Here is a 15,561-nt window from a genome sequence, read left to right as displayed (position 1 = left end):
AGTTAAGAACTGAAGACCTGACGTCACAGAAATGGTGTCTGTCGATGCCTACTTGATTACACAGAATCAATCTGTTCATGGAATTCCGAAATGCATTTTCACATACGTTCATAAAAAACATCAATATTGTATATACACACACACGCAAATATAGATATATATATATATATATATATGATATATATATATATAATAGTATATATATATTACATATATATATATATATATATATATATATATATAATATATATGTGTGTGTGTGTGTGTGGTGTGTGTGTGTGTGTGCAGCTGAAGATGCTAAGGCAATTTTTTGCAATGGGGATTTGAAATTTTTGGCACAGAATTTTAATAAAGTGGAAAACTAAAAAAAATATTGGCTTGTTTTATATATCATATATATATATATATATATATATAATATATATATATATATTATGTATATATATATATATATTACATATATATATATATGTATATATTTCATATATATATATATCTATGCATATAATATATATATATATATATATATACATATTATATGTGTGTGTGTTGTGTGTGTGTGTATCTGTGTGTGTGTGTTGCGAGTCAGAAAGCAAAAATTGGAAGAAACCATATAAGAGGTTTTCACCACCGCAGCGAGAACAAAACTATAACAGAATTCTTGGTGACCTTTTGAAATAACCCAGACAAATATCAAAACTTCTCAAACTGCGATTCGTACAGGTTTCCCTTCATCGAAAAGCTTTTGCGTAACGGTACCACAATTCTGTAGTCTTCTAGAAATTCTTTCAGATTTTTCTAGCGGACGGGGTGGGGGGAGGAGATCACTCACACAATAAGACGATTACTCTATATCTAATGGACTTGGCCGACTTGTTAATTGTTTGACAAGTCGGAGGTCATCAAGGGAAAAGGTAAGTTGAACATCCAGTCCGAGGTCACCCGATGCATCATGTATGAATCGCCACTCCGGAGACGTCTGGCAATCTCCTCTCTCCTCTCCCCACGGTGCCACCTCGACCGACCCCTTCACAGCCGGAGTTCACCTGCTTCGATGCGCAGTTAACACGCGCAATTTCATGTCAAGATTCTCAAAATAGACATCTGCGTGCGCTTTATACCGTTCTCCTATTTCATATAGTTTAGAGAAAGTGAATGACAAAATAAAAATTAAAATGTTATCACGAAAAAAGCACTTTCGCAAGTCGTGAAGAAGAAATCGGGCCGGGGAGGATCGAAAAATGAGTGCCTGGCACCTTTTACCTGAGATGGGTGGAGCTGGGGCAAAGATAAGCCGGTGTGAGTGTCAAGGTATTATCAGTCACCTTCTGACCGCTACCGGGAAGGTTACAGAGTTTCTCGCGTGCGCCTTACACGTGGTGATTGGACTTTTGTTGACAACCATCAAAGCACCGCCGTCGCTTTAACTTAACCAACTGGCAACATGGATTACTCTGATGTTTTTACCTGACGAAACTTCAATGGCATCGGAAATGAAAGTGAAGTTATGAACTTCTTTGACTAGATACGATTTTCTTTGGAACAGTTTTCGTGGCGAACGATAAAATACTTTGTCGCTATGAATGGAATGAGCTTAGGAATTAAGATACTGGCCTCCCTGCTTGTCATTCTTATTTTGTCCAAAGGTAAGTTTTCTGGTTTGTTGAATGTATATGATTTGCGATAGATATCGCTATATATATTTACTGATTCATTTTGGTCTAGAATAAAAACAATCTATAAAAAAAGCATACTTTACAAAGAAGTAGTAATTAGCTTGAATCAAGATAAATGTAACTTTCTACCGCAGGCATCTACTCGCTTCAAAAGGAAATTTTTTAAAAAGTATTTTAAGTGCGCATATTGCGGTTTTCAAGGAAGTGTTTCAAGCGACCCAATCAAATATTACACGTACTTGTTTCGCTAGACATTGTTTACCAATCACTGGAAATGAATGTAAGATTATACATATATACACAATATTGCGTTAAAAGCACTTCAACTGACACCACAAATAAATCTTTCTAAAATCTAAAATTCCATATATCGCCAAAACAAAAAGAGAACGGAGTCAAACACATACTTTTACTTCAAGGAGTATTTCATTGAAAGTGAAGCGAATATTCGCAATAAATAGTTCAGAATTCTTTCCAAAACTTGGAGTAATCATGCGGCCAGCGGTGAGCGAGCAGCACAGATTTGCATGCGAACCAAAACATTCCGTATTTATTGAGGAAGAGTGTTTGCCCTTTGTTGTATATATACGCAAATTCTCAGACGGAGCGGAAATATTCCAGTTTGAAATATAGTTTGAAATAATTGTCTAAGTTTCCTACCCTATGAAATTCACTGTATAAATTTATCTAATATCAAATGCTAGGAATGCCTTCAACGACATCATTTCCTTAATGAGGCATTTAAAATGGTTGACTGTTACTTAAGTGTTATACTAATGAAACATGTAAAATAATAAGCTCACTTTCTCCATATAATTATAATCATCGGAAGACTCATTTTTCGGTTTACTAAAGCGTACTAAATTTTAGAAACAAATATTTTCCTTGATATATAAGTTGCAGTTATTTGTTATTCTTTCCTGTTGCTGAGAATATTTTTCTCAGCATATTCTTCTCAACCAGAATAATCTTATTCAAGCACATTTATAACGTATGTTGCAGGGTTTTTTTTTGAGCAAAATATATAAGAAAATTAAATATCTGACAAAATATACTGTACACCACCATTTTCGCCAGTTCAACTTTACCATAGTATGCTTTTAATGTCCAAAGTAATTACATGTATATGTATATGTATATGCATATGTATGTATGTATGTATGTATATATATATATATATATGCACATAAATGATGCTTATTAATGATATTCTGTGCAGAAGTAAGATGTTAATGTTTAAGAATTCGCCTATATAGGGGATTTATCCACGATTTAGCAGTTGGTCAAACACTGTGGCAGTAATCACTATCTTATCTTTTCCCAAGAACAACCCCATTTTACGCATACGAAGATTATAAATGATATTGACAAGAAAAACTAGTTAAAAGTAACATGAAAGCCAGAGGCGGAAACAATCAATCAAAGGATAAAAGTTTTCTGTTCGAATACCAGACACACAGAAGCAGTCTTTAAATAGATCTCATAACCAAAACTTTATTTGAAAATAACACTGTGTTATTTACCGAAGGAAAAATTCAAAGTGGGTGGGTTTAGTCTTAACAATTTGGAATTCGTTTTCATTACATCATATTAAACTGCAAAGGTAAAATATCGTTAATATACTATTAACATTCTTAATTTTTTTTCTTTATTTACTGGTGGAATACCTATCTTGAACATAATCCTTGAAATTTCATTGTACGTAAGTTGCATTCACTACGGATGCCACAACCACATAAAATTTATTTTTTTTATAAAACTTTTCTTAATGCACAACATTATCAGCAATCACACAAAAAAATTCAAATTTCAATCACAACCTTTCCTCATTTGATTATATAATGAATAAATCATTCCCGGCACTGACATTATCTCAAAACTACTCGGCTCATTTCATCAGACATGCGTCTATCGCCAGAAACAACCTCTTGAGTGATGGAATATCGATGAATCTGTTAATTTTCAAAAAGGTTTGTTGTCAGTGACTGATCAACCGCACTGAAGTATAAGGCCAGTCATGTCAGACGCTGTTACCAATATATCTGACATATATTAATATCACAAAGCAGGTCCTAAGACAATTTGCAAGCACATACACACATGCACACACACATACAGTATATATATATATATATATATATATATATATATATATATATATATATATATATTAGACTTATAATGCAGTTAGTATTAATCATCAGATTTCAAAGATTTCATTGCAAAGCGTATCAAAAAATATTATGCGCCCAAAAATTTAGGGATTCATATTCTTCATATTGAAAAAGGAAAAAGAAACCCACAAGGTTACAGAGCATAACTTGTTTACTTGTACGTATTTGCATAGTATTTTACAAGAAAATAGGTTATACTCGGTAATATTGTGGGTTTCCTTCTCCATCTTCAGAAGAAAACTGTAAGAAGTTTTTAGTTCGGTTTATTCATATTTGCATGGATGCAGTAAGTATAGTTATCGCGATACGATAGAGAGAGAGAGAGAGAGAGAGAGAGAGAGAGAGAGAGAGAGAGAGAGAGAGAATACCTTCCTTTACTTGTTCCAAAGTGCACAAACACCATTGTAGTTTATGTCATAAAAAGTTGTCTCATGTTGTTGTGCACCATCGCCAAGTTATTTTCTACTTTAAAAAAAGAAGTCCGAAAAAATTCTGAGATTCTTAGTTATATAATTTTAACTAAACTTATGAATAGGTTAATGCATTCAGCAAATTTATTTTCACATACGTTGATTCTTACAGCAGAATAAGTCCTGTCTGTTAGTAAATGTAGGAACTGTGCGCTTGAGAGAGAGAGAGAGAGAGAGGAGAGAGAGAGAGAGAGAGAGAGAGAGAGAATTTCATATGAAACCAATATACTAATCAGCTACTAGACGTCACGAAACCACAGTTCATGACCTTCAACTCAGGTTCGATGATCAGTGTATTAATCTTCTAACTAGCTACCTGCTATTGCATTTGGGTATCATATGTCTATATGGAGAGAGAGAGAGAGAGAGAGAGAGAGAGAGAGAGAGAGAGAGAGAGAAATTATTACTATCCGTTCAACATAAATACTGAAATTGTTTACAAAGGTAAATCGACTAACGAAACTAAATATTTACACAAGCGGTACTGAAATATATATTAAGATAAGCACCCTTTCAATGTGCTATGGAAGTTGAACTAACCATCAGTAAAATAACAAATCACAAACGCGTTCATATCCTAAAGTCACTTCCTGTCAACTTTATACACCTCATTACAACTGTTACATTACCAGATTAACTTAATTGATTACATTTTTATTCTTGCCTGTATGCATGTCTGTCTAGTCGCCTGTAATAAAGAGAAAGAGCTTCGTGAGCTTAATAACAAAACAAAATATCATCAAAACTCGTGCAATGACGTTCTGAATTCATTCTACTTTCCTTCTATTTGCATTTTCAGTCTTCGTTTGTCTGTCTGGTAGCCTCCATGAAATTGATCACGCACATTACAGGGCCAATTCCCAAAACCCAAATCTTCATTCATATCTCGGACCAGATGTCTGCATGGAATGAAGGATTAGCATTTCATAGACCTCGGCGAGTTACTTACAAGGTTGTCTTCCCGTCACGACAGTGATCACAGTCTTCTCTATATTGCTGCAATCCTCCTTATGCAGAGGCAATACAGAAATGAGGCTTTTCCGAATGAAAGCCGTTTTCGGAAAAATGTGGTGCATAAGAAAGATCTTATGCACCACATGAAATAGAACGCAACAACTAAATTATATGTATATATATATATATATATATATATATATATATATATATATATATATATATATGCATATATATTTTAATAATTATGCATATATAAAACATACACACAAATATATATACATATATATATATATATATATATATATATATATATATATATATATATATTGTGCATAACATACACGAATAACAAGGTCATATATATAATATATATATATATATATATATATATATATATAAATATTATGTGTGTGTGTGTGTGTAATATATATATATGTGTATATATATATATATATATATATATATATATATATATATATATATGTATGTATGTATATATATATATGTATATATATATAATATGCACATACATACACGAATAACAAGGTCACTCATACAGAAAAGCATAATGCTCCACACCAGTAAAAGTTATTCACATCCCGCAAACATAATTTCCTCCCTCACTCACCCAACACTTTCAGCAATAATCTATGTTCTGTTTCGTTCCTACTGAACTATGATGTAACCTCTTTTCTATCAGACTATTCTAGGTTAATGCTCATATAGTGTACCATTCTACAAACAGAATCATTCAAAAGCTGTAACCCAACAGAGAATATTACCAAGACGCTAAGAAATCTGTTGTTTTTATGTTACAACAAATCTAAAAATTATTTACAGTACAGTGCAAATCTTTGTATGTTAACTTTGTATGATTGTACGCAAGCGCTTGAATACCTAAAATATTAACTGCAACTAAACATACCAGTACAAGATTGCAATACATTATGCAATATTCTCATGACATTTGTATTCTTGCTGCTCTTGCATTTTTTACTAGCCGAATCCTCATCTGCATGGAAGCTGCTTTATTCTTGATTAGCCAAACTTATTTTTTCATAGTTATATCTGAGAACTACTTTATAACAAATACAAACACTTAGTGAGGAGCATTTAAATTTCACACCTACCACATATATTTTATATATACATACATATTTCTTGCAATTCCACAATGGTCCCGTGGGTGAAGTATATAAGAGATCCTCTCGTGAAAATGAGAGGAGGTACCAAGACTTTCAACATTAATTCCAAAGTCATCTTCACGGTACTAAACAATTTTAAGAAAACAATTTACACAAATAACAATAAAACAAGTCAACAGCCTGCTTAAGTATGCAAATAAATATGGTTCAAAACAAAAAACATACTAGCGGAAATATGCAGTTAGTACAAAAAGCAGTACAAACTATCTGTTTATAAAATATCTAACTTGTTTAACTTTTAAATCATTACGAATAAAGCTTTTCAGCCATTCGTCCATCTTAAAAAGACCATCACTCATATTCACGTTGCTAAAAGAACAAATGAGGCATCCTTCAACTAACAATCTGTCATGCATTGATGAACTTTTAAAACGACTCTAGCTGAATTCTAGTCTATAGGGTGTTCAAAGTCTCTCAGTGACAAAAAATAGCACTCGAACTCTTTGCAACCCGTTCATTATATTTATGCTGCGTAACTCTCTTTCTTAGTTCCTTACCAGATTGTCCAATATAAAGTAAATTACAAGTTGAGCAATTAATTTTGTACACCCCTCTTGTTGGCATTACTGGTTTATTACATAACAATGAATTCCTGACAGACGAATTATTGCTGAAAGCATTTATTTTCAGACATTTCAGGCTACGTACAACTGGTAAAAAATCACAACGGTATGGCAAAACAAAAATATTTTCTGTTTCAAAATTACTTGATCTTTCATTACTATACGATTTTTTTTTTTTTGGGGGGGGACTTTTTTATAATTTAATAGTTAAACGAGTTGTTAGATATTTTATAAACAGATAGTTTTGTACTGCGTTTTGTAGTAACTACATATTTCCGCTAAGTAGTTTTTTTTTTGTTTTGAACAATGTTTATTTGCATACTTAAGCAGGTTGTTGACTTGTTTTATTGTTGTTACCTCATATTGCTTTCTTGTGTAAGTTGTTTCCTTAAAATTGTTTAGTGCCCTGAAGATGGCTTTGGATTAAAAGTTGAAAGTCTTTGCACCACCCTTCATTTTCACGTGAGGATCTCTACATACATACATATATACATACATAAATACATACATACATATGTGTATATATATATGTATGAAAAAACACACCATTGTAAAAAATAGTTGATAAACTATATAAAATAAAGTTGCTCTTGAAAATGGGAGCACTGAATTTTACGGAATGGAAACTCAAGTCTCCGTTAAATATATGCAAGCATCATTATCACTATTTTAGTATTTGGAAAAAGGGCACATTTAATGGCTTTTCATACACTAAGATCAAAGACCCCTCGTGATTATTAAATCAAAGCCAACACTTGCCAAGACTCTCAAGTAATGGTGAACTTAACTGAAAATATCTTGTGCCTGTAAGAGTCGAAAAGAAGACAATATTTCCTTAAAATTTTGAGTAATTCAGAATCATTTGGAGAAGAGGTTAAGGATGAAATATGAATCTATAAAAACGCCCCTTTCAGGACTTTGAGGACTTTAGTGAGTGAACAAAAAGTAAAATGTATTCCACATTATCCTTCCCAACTGAACTGAAAACAGTTATTATATATTCAACAGAAAAGATCAGCAAAGCTAGTGTCCCTGAAAGGATATATCTTGTAAATAATGACATTAATCAACGACTTTATCCAAGCGTAGAAATAAAAAAAACCTTAAAATGTTATACAAAATTAATCTCACCAGATTTTAACTGCCATGTTCTGCTAATTTCTCAAAATGATGCCACCTGAGATTTGTAATGTTTGCTTATTTTACAGTCAAGTGAAAACCCCAAATATTTCAGTCCCCTTTTTATTTGGTCATTGAGCTGGTATCAAGGAGTAACTTGCATCACAGAGGGAAAGTCTAGACGGCAATCTTTACCCCATTTTCCCTCTGACTGGTATTGACTCGAATAGGCCCCTCTTGAAACCAAAGGTTGTAAACAAACTATTTCACCGTAATGCTGGTTATGCAAATTTGGCTAGTGTTTCCAGGTTGGTTAATCACGAAAGGGCAAACATAGCATCCTTCACTCACTTAACCATCATGAGGCGGAATCAAAACATTAAAAGCAGCCTGAAAGGTAGCAAAGAATGAGAATCTCCCTGACTGGCTCTTTAGCACATTACTACTTATGTGTGTGTGTTTTTTTTTCCTTCTCCAAAGCGGCGACTATTATACTGTAACTCTTGGTGTGCATGCCTAAGCAAGATCTATGGAGATAGGTAGTTTCCATAGGGTATCCAGTCGACCTTTTCAGACCACCTCCAGCAGCACGCTCAAGAGTGGGGTCATTGCAGCATCTTCCGGAATAGATTTGCTTCCTAAATTTGACCGGGATTGGACGAAAAAAAAAAAACATACTAATTCTCAATGTAAACATTAAAAAAGAATAGCAGCACCAAGAAGATTTGCGCAGAAATCTGATCGAAATGCATTGGGAACAAAGAATTGGTCATGCAGTTTACTTTCATGTTGAGTGTTATTCACTGTTAACTTTCACGTAGAGTATTGGTCACCTAAGTAAATACTGATCAAACAAACAAAGTTGTTCAATCGATTAAGCATACTAAGCAAAACTAATTTGGGACACGCATTGCTCTACAAATCAGCAATAATATAGTGGAAAGGTACCTTATTTTTTTGGGCCAGCTACATGCACAACAGTCCCATATACAAAACCTACATCCTTGCTATCAAATTTTTTGGAAATATCCCAACAATAAATACAAAATTGCTGATTAACACCATAAAGATATTACTCTCCTGAACACACAAACAAACACACACACACACACACACACACACACGCACGCACACACTATATATATATATATAGATATATATATATATATATATATATATATATATATATATATATATGCGTGTGTGTGTGCGTATGTATATGTGTGTATTATGTATATATGTATATATGTAAATATATATATATATATATATATATATATATATATATATATATATATATATAGATATATATACTACATGTGTGACGTTTAATATCGAATTCACTATACCCTGGGAATAACATTCACTAGCAGGGAAAATAACCGTTGTAAAATATTAGTGAGAATAGACATTTTCGTTTCATAAGCAGAAATATTCGGAACTACCAAGATACATAAAATTACCAAGGTAAGTGCGTAAATAACTTAAAAGAATTTTGCTCCCACTTTAAGAGTCTCTGATATTTCCTTCTTCCACCTTTCTATCTCCTTATTTATAGCGGGTTTATCTGATGAAAGCCTCTATTCGTCTCTGCTTCCCCCCGCCACTCCTTCAACACTCTTCAAAACATTCGTCATCCATAACACCCTCCGCCGGATTTTTTTTCAATCCTCTCGACCCTCTTGTGACAGGCCTCTTTTAATGACTCGTAAATAACGCATACGTATCGTTTCGATCTACTTTCAAATGCTTCCTTAGAATTTTACTACTCCTACTGTACCAGCCTTGGCTTTTTAAGGTCAAAGTCCTTTCCTTAAGATTTATCAGCATAGTTACTTCAACTATTACCGCTATCTAGTACAAAGAAGTTGGTAATTTTCCCAAATGTGCATTTGAAAACTCAACGGCCAAACATTCCTCCCAAGTTACAAATAACCATACACTCTGTGACATTTTTTTTATCCTTCAGAAATCGACCTTACTTGTGCTATCTGTCTTTCATCTTTAAACTTTATGAACAAATATTACCTTAGGTTCTCAAATACCAAGCCTACCATAATATTATAAATGCCTCCCAAGCTTATTTGCATCATCAAAAGCAGGTACCATTTAAAAATATAAACATCTTTGCTAATTACAAAGCAACCTTTACACCGAACAAATGAAATGATCAGATAATAGACCATTCTTTCAATCCCGTCTGAACAATGGACAGACGTTACTGAACTCTGTTGTTTCTTCTGCTGTTTGCTCTTATTCCGAACGAGTCAGTTGTGCCAGTGAGGCTGCCAGCTGTCATTTTTCCCCTCTGATTCCCCAAGCATGCTCATCAACCTGAGCTTTAGATCATGTCCTCACTCCTTCTACATCGTTGATGACCCCTCGCTTGCGATTTTCTACTTCAAGGGTTCCAAATCCCCCTTTGTCAATTCCCACAAGACCAACTTATGCTTTATCACATAGCATTCAGACAGTATTCCATCGAAAGGAGCCACAGCGGCACTGTCTAATCAATTTAGTTTTTAACCTGTCTCGTTTACATCATGGCACACATAAAACGTGAAAAACTGTAATATTAGTATATATAACTTACCCTACGTACTGTTAAACGATTTCAAGAAAACATGCAAAGCATACATGACACAAAGTAAAGAACACTGATAATGAAAGGGAACCCCTTAAGTTATTGGTATACCAACATAAAAAAACATACGGCTAGCAGTTTTTTTCCAACAGATTTTCAGCTGGTCTACAGCTCTTGAACATACCTGCTTGAAAAGTATGTAAGATTACAGATAAATAAAAAAATCAAAACACACAAGAATGATGTTCAATTCGAACAAGCCATTACTGCGAGTGTGGCAAATCGACGTCGAGGTTCATTTAAAAGAAAAAATAAAGGAAATGCCCACTAGCCAGGTCTTTAGATCGTGTCTTGACTCTTTCTACATCGCTGATGACCCCACGCAAGTGATTTTCTTGCCCAACGGTTTCGAAGGTCCTTTGCAAATCCTTCACATCACCTATTCTTAGTTATCTGATGTGAACTTTAACATCCTGTTGCACTTTCAATTTAGACATGGAAAAGGAAGGAAAATAATTGGAGTGAGAGATAAGACGGCTGAGTGAATGTACATTCTTTTATATCTCTGCCCATTTGCTATCTTATTATATTGGTGGCCCATTTGCTATATTATTATAATTGTGATTACCTTTATATACATACATATCATATATGTATATATACATATATTTATTTACCTTGACTTCCATGAAAAGAAAAGAAAAAATATTCAGACACATCCATATCTAAAAACATGGCTCCCTATTTTACAAAAGCATACGCAAGATTTAGGGTAATTTTCTCGGAAGGAATGTATCTTAGTTCAGAACTGTGAAGCGAAGTTAAGGCAGTATCCAGCAGGAACTGAAGCGTAACTCAAACCAAAACTTCAAATTGCACAATTGTCGAATCTAATATCCTAAAATGATGAGATATCTGCCCGTCAGGAAGGGGGGTGGTCGGAGGTACCGAAGAGGTTCCTACTATGCAGCTTTAAGGCGAGGAAAAAAGTATACAAGAGCGAGAGAGGATAAGGAAAAAAGGATAAGCCAGAAATTCTTTATCAGGATATCAAAACAGAATATTCATCAAAAGCGATAAAATAATCTAGGAATATAACATATTAAAACGCTACTTTTAGCTAATCTCTATCCTGAAAGGACTTATTTGGTTTATTCTATGTAACACAATATACAGCGGCTAGAGATGAATCAATAAAAAAGATATTTCTATTAAGAAAGAAGTTGTATACAATTATGCTTCTTATGTCCCTGTGAAAGTAAAATCCCTACTTGCATAAACATTAAAAGCAGATGCTTTCTGCACTCTAGATAATTATATATAAATGGTACTCAACAATTATGCGATTAATTAAAATTAGGACAGCTAAGTTTAAGAACAGTTAACCCTAGATATTTCACCATAAGAAATCCATCCTAGATATCATGCGTTGTTTCTCCCTTTTAAACTGCTGTAACTGTGGCAGCCTAACATACAATCTATGATGTTCATAGTGACTCCATCTATCTTCATACGAGTACACTGATATAGTTCATATTTCCGAACTGTACACGTAATATGGTCTTCCAAATTCTAGCCTTTATAGTGGAAGGTTACACCACTAACTTCACTTCCTGTTACTCAAAATTGCATAACAATAAAATAAAACTACCATACTGAAAATAAAAAGTCTTTCAGCAACAATTCACTCACCACTTTCCTAACAGCTTTCAGCTTCATTCGTCTAAATAAAATACACTCAATAGTTACAGTAAAACTCTAACATTAGAATAAAATGATACTATGCTCATGAATTATCGAAGAACAGGAAGCCACAAATTAATGCCTATAACATTAGTCAACAAATTCGTATAAATTGGTGGTCATACAACACCTGTGCTATTTTATGACACTTGATAAGGTTGATTTTTGCTTTTCAAACAACAGGAGTCAGAAGTGTTATTTTACTCTCGAACTTCACTGGTACTAAATTATATCTATAATATACAATGGGAACGTTGTTAATACTGAGCCATTTTCCTGAAAACACAGCCAAGGAAATTCCCATTCACATCAATTTACTCTCAGTTTCAACATTCAAGAGAAGGTAATGGTGTATTATTTTCAACTTCATTTCACCCTGTGTGTTTGGAAAAGTTCCTTGCGTCGAAAGTCAGTCAACTGCAGGTCTGCATTTTGATGTTACCAACGTGAATAATTCCCACATGTAAATCACGGCCACGGAATAAAATTAAACACCATTTTTTATCAAGCTATTTTGTACCATATTTCTTCATATTGACCTTTAACGCGCAAGGTTTAAATGTCGTAATCTAAAAATATGAGGCCTTTCACGTCTTCCTTCGTCTCATATACATCGTCTGGGGTACAATCACACTTAGACTTCAGTTTCAGTTGTCATGTCTGGTATACATTACAGAGTCCAAATGTTATAAGCTGATTATTCAAAAATGAGATAATATATATCGATAAATTTCAGTAGGTGATGTGAAAGTAAAATACAACGATAACATTCGGAGACAAGATGAAGCTGAACGTGAAAGAATAAAGGACAAAGCCAGCGAACAGAAAAGAAATTTCAACAAAACAATAATAAATGTATTGATAAATGTCAGAAGGTGATGTGAAAGTAAAACACAAAGAAAACATGCGGAAACAAGATGAAGCTGGACGTGAAAGAACAAAGGACAAAGCTAGCGAACAGAAAAGAAATTTCAAAAAACAATATTAAAGATCAGAACATTAAAAGTGTATTTAGAGCAACTAAACATGTCTCGAAGAGCGATGCATCAACACTATAAGATAAGATAGATTTTAAAGTTCAAACTTCCTGGCATTAAAATTTTCATGCTGGAAGTATGTCTCATTTTTTCATTTATCTTTTCTTTCTAAAAACTTTTATCCATATTGTAATCTTTATCAAGATTACTATTCACATTACAGCTATTATGACGACTTATTATGCTGCCATTATTTGATCAGTTAATTCATTAGCTGATTTGCTTAACCATTTGCCTATTATTTTTAACTAAGAACTGCAAACAGATAAAAGCCTACCATAATACGAAGAAGAACATTTTTTATTAAAGAGACGCACACTACAATAGGAATTATTGGAAAGCCTCTCCGTTCTTCTTTTAAATTCATACTAATCTTTCACCTAAGGATTCCATTTGCCTCTCATATGTCATGTAGACTTAGAGAACAAAATCCGTGCTGTAGTATTTACTCGCACTTTTTAAGTGAATAACAAGCAGTATAATGGGAATTATTAAATAAGAAAGCGGTGGCATGACAGCAACGACCACCAATACCAAACTGAGAGAGAGAGAGAGGGAGAGAGTGAGAGAGAGAGAACTTGTAGAAATTCTAAGCATGGTATCAAATTACTTGTTTATAAAGAAGCGTTCAGTCAAATAACTTTAAGAAAAAAATTAGAAACACGCTCTTGCAGTAGAAGTAAAAGAAAAGAAAAATACACAAACAGAATTGTCCAAGTTACAAGGCGATTCTGCAATTTTCGTGTCTAAATGTAATTCAAGCAACCAGGAATTTCCTGCTGATTACAGAAGTGATCAAAGGACTTTTGACGGAAGCAAATTTCACGCTTCCCTCTACGGGAATACTTTGTAAGAAAGAAAAATGAACATGTCACAAATCTCGAAAAATTATATTGCATTCAGGGGTAATTACGTTTAAACAAACATTGAAATATAACCCCTTTCTGAACTTTTTGATCCATAAATAGCCCATAAAATCGCCCACACTCATATTATTCATAATAAACAGAAATTCTAAAAGTTCTGCCTTTTTTGTCCATCGCAACAACAGGTGGTGGAACTCAGTGCAATTTATACCTGCAGTACAAAAAGTTTTTCATTTTCTACTTCTATTTGAAATCTGACAGAGTAAGAATGTGAATTAACACCTCGAATGATTTATAAACATGCTACCTGGATTAGAAAGAAGAACTCTCAGGTTTTCTAATCCTCTCCGCAGAATAGTGTCTTGCAGCCGCGGATTCCGTAAAATTCTTCAGCGTTTTATTTCAAGTTATGTACGAAAACCTTACCAATGAGAACAGAAAACGATGGTCATCATTCGTCATCATCCCCGCCCTTCTATATCTAGATATATATATATATATATATATATATATATATATATATGTGTGTGTGTGTGTGTGTGTGTGTGTGTGTGTGTATGTATGTATGTATGTATGTGTGTGTGTGTGTGTGTGTGCGTGCGTGCGTGCGTGTACGTATATATTTGCAGTACTTATAGGTAATTAACTGAAATTTAAAAATGTAAGCAACCTTTTTATGGATAATAGATTTACAATAACCGCCACACACATACACACACACACACATGAAGGCTTCATACCGCTTAAATCACCATTATCAACTACAATAAATATTAGTATATCAATGGTACCCAACAATTACGCAACCTCTTCCAGCAGTAGAACGGGTTTCGTTTACTTAAAGTCTTTTTTTTTATCCCTATTCTAGTGGAATCCGTTGCGACCTCCATCTTAGAAACGGTGGTTGTTCCAATGAAACCCTGTTACCATTTGCCTTTCAAGTAACGTTACGTCTGTTATCGGAAAATTATTAACCGTATTTAGCCTAGCGCTCCTCTCGATGGTTTCCAGTACAAGCGATTGAAGAGAGCGAGGTACGTTCCTTGTTATTCTGCTTCTGTTGTTCTTTATCGTTTGAGAATTCATAGAAACCGTCTACGTGTTGACTGTCTACAAAAAAGGCGGCCGGATAATCGTCCCGATGTAATATTTTGTGATTACCTTCGC

General features: G+C 33.8%; 1 protein-coding gene across 4 annotated transcripts in view; it reads left to right on the top strand.

Annotated features, from left to right (window-relative positions):
• Window positions 1-1,307: 1,307 nt before the first annotated feature.
• LOC135206245 (carbonic anhydrase-related protein 10-like) overlaps window positions 1,308-15,561 on the top strand; it is a 217,600-nt gene continuing 203,346 nt past the window's right edge. For all 4 annotated transcript variants that reach the window (XR_010312706.1, XR_010312705.1, XM_064237625.1 and 1 more), the window contains exon 1: window positions 1,308-1,646. Coding sequence is in view for 2 of the 4 variants with exons in the window: in XM_064237625.1 (XP_064093695.1) it covers window positions 1,580-1,646 (67 nt within the window). In the remaining 2 variants the exon portion in view is untranslated. The remainder of the gene's footprint in view (window positions 1,647-15,561) is intronic.

The sequence above is a fragment of the Macrobrachium nipponense genome, chromosome 29 (assembly GCF_015104395.2).
Source record: "Macrobrachium nipponense isolate FS-2020 chromosome 29, ASM1510439v2, whole genome shotgun sequence".
Taxonomy (NCBI): Eukaryota; Metazoa; Arthropoda; class Malacostraca; order Decapoda; family Palaemonidae; genus Macrobrachium; species Macrobrachium nipponense.
This window is presented reverse-complemented; position numbering and strand designations above follow the sequence as displayed.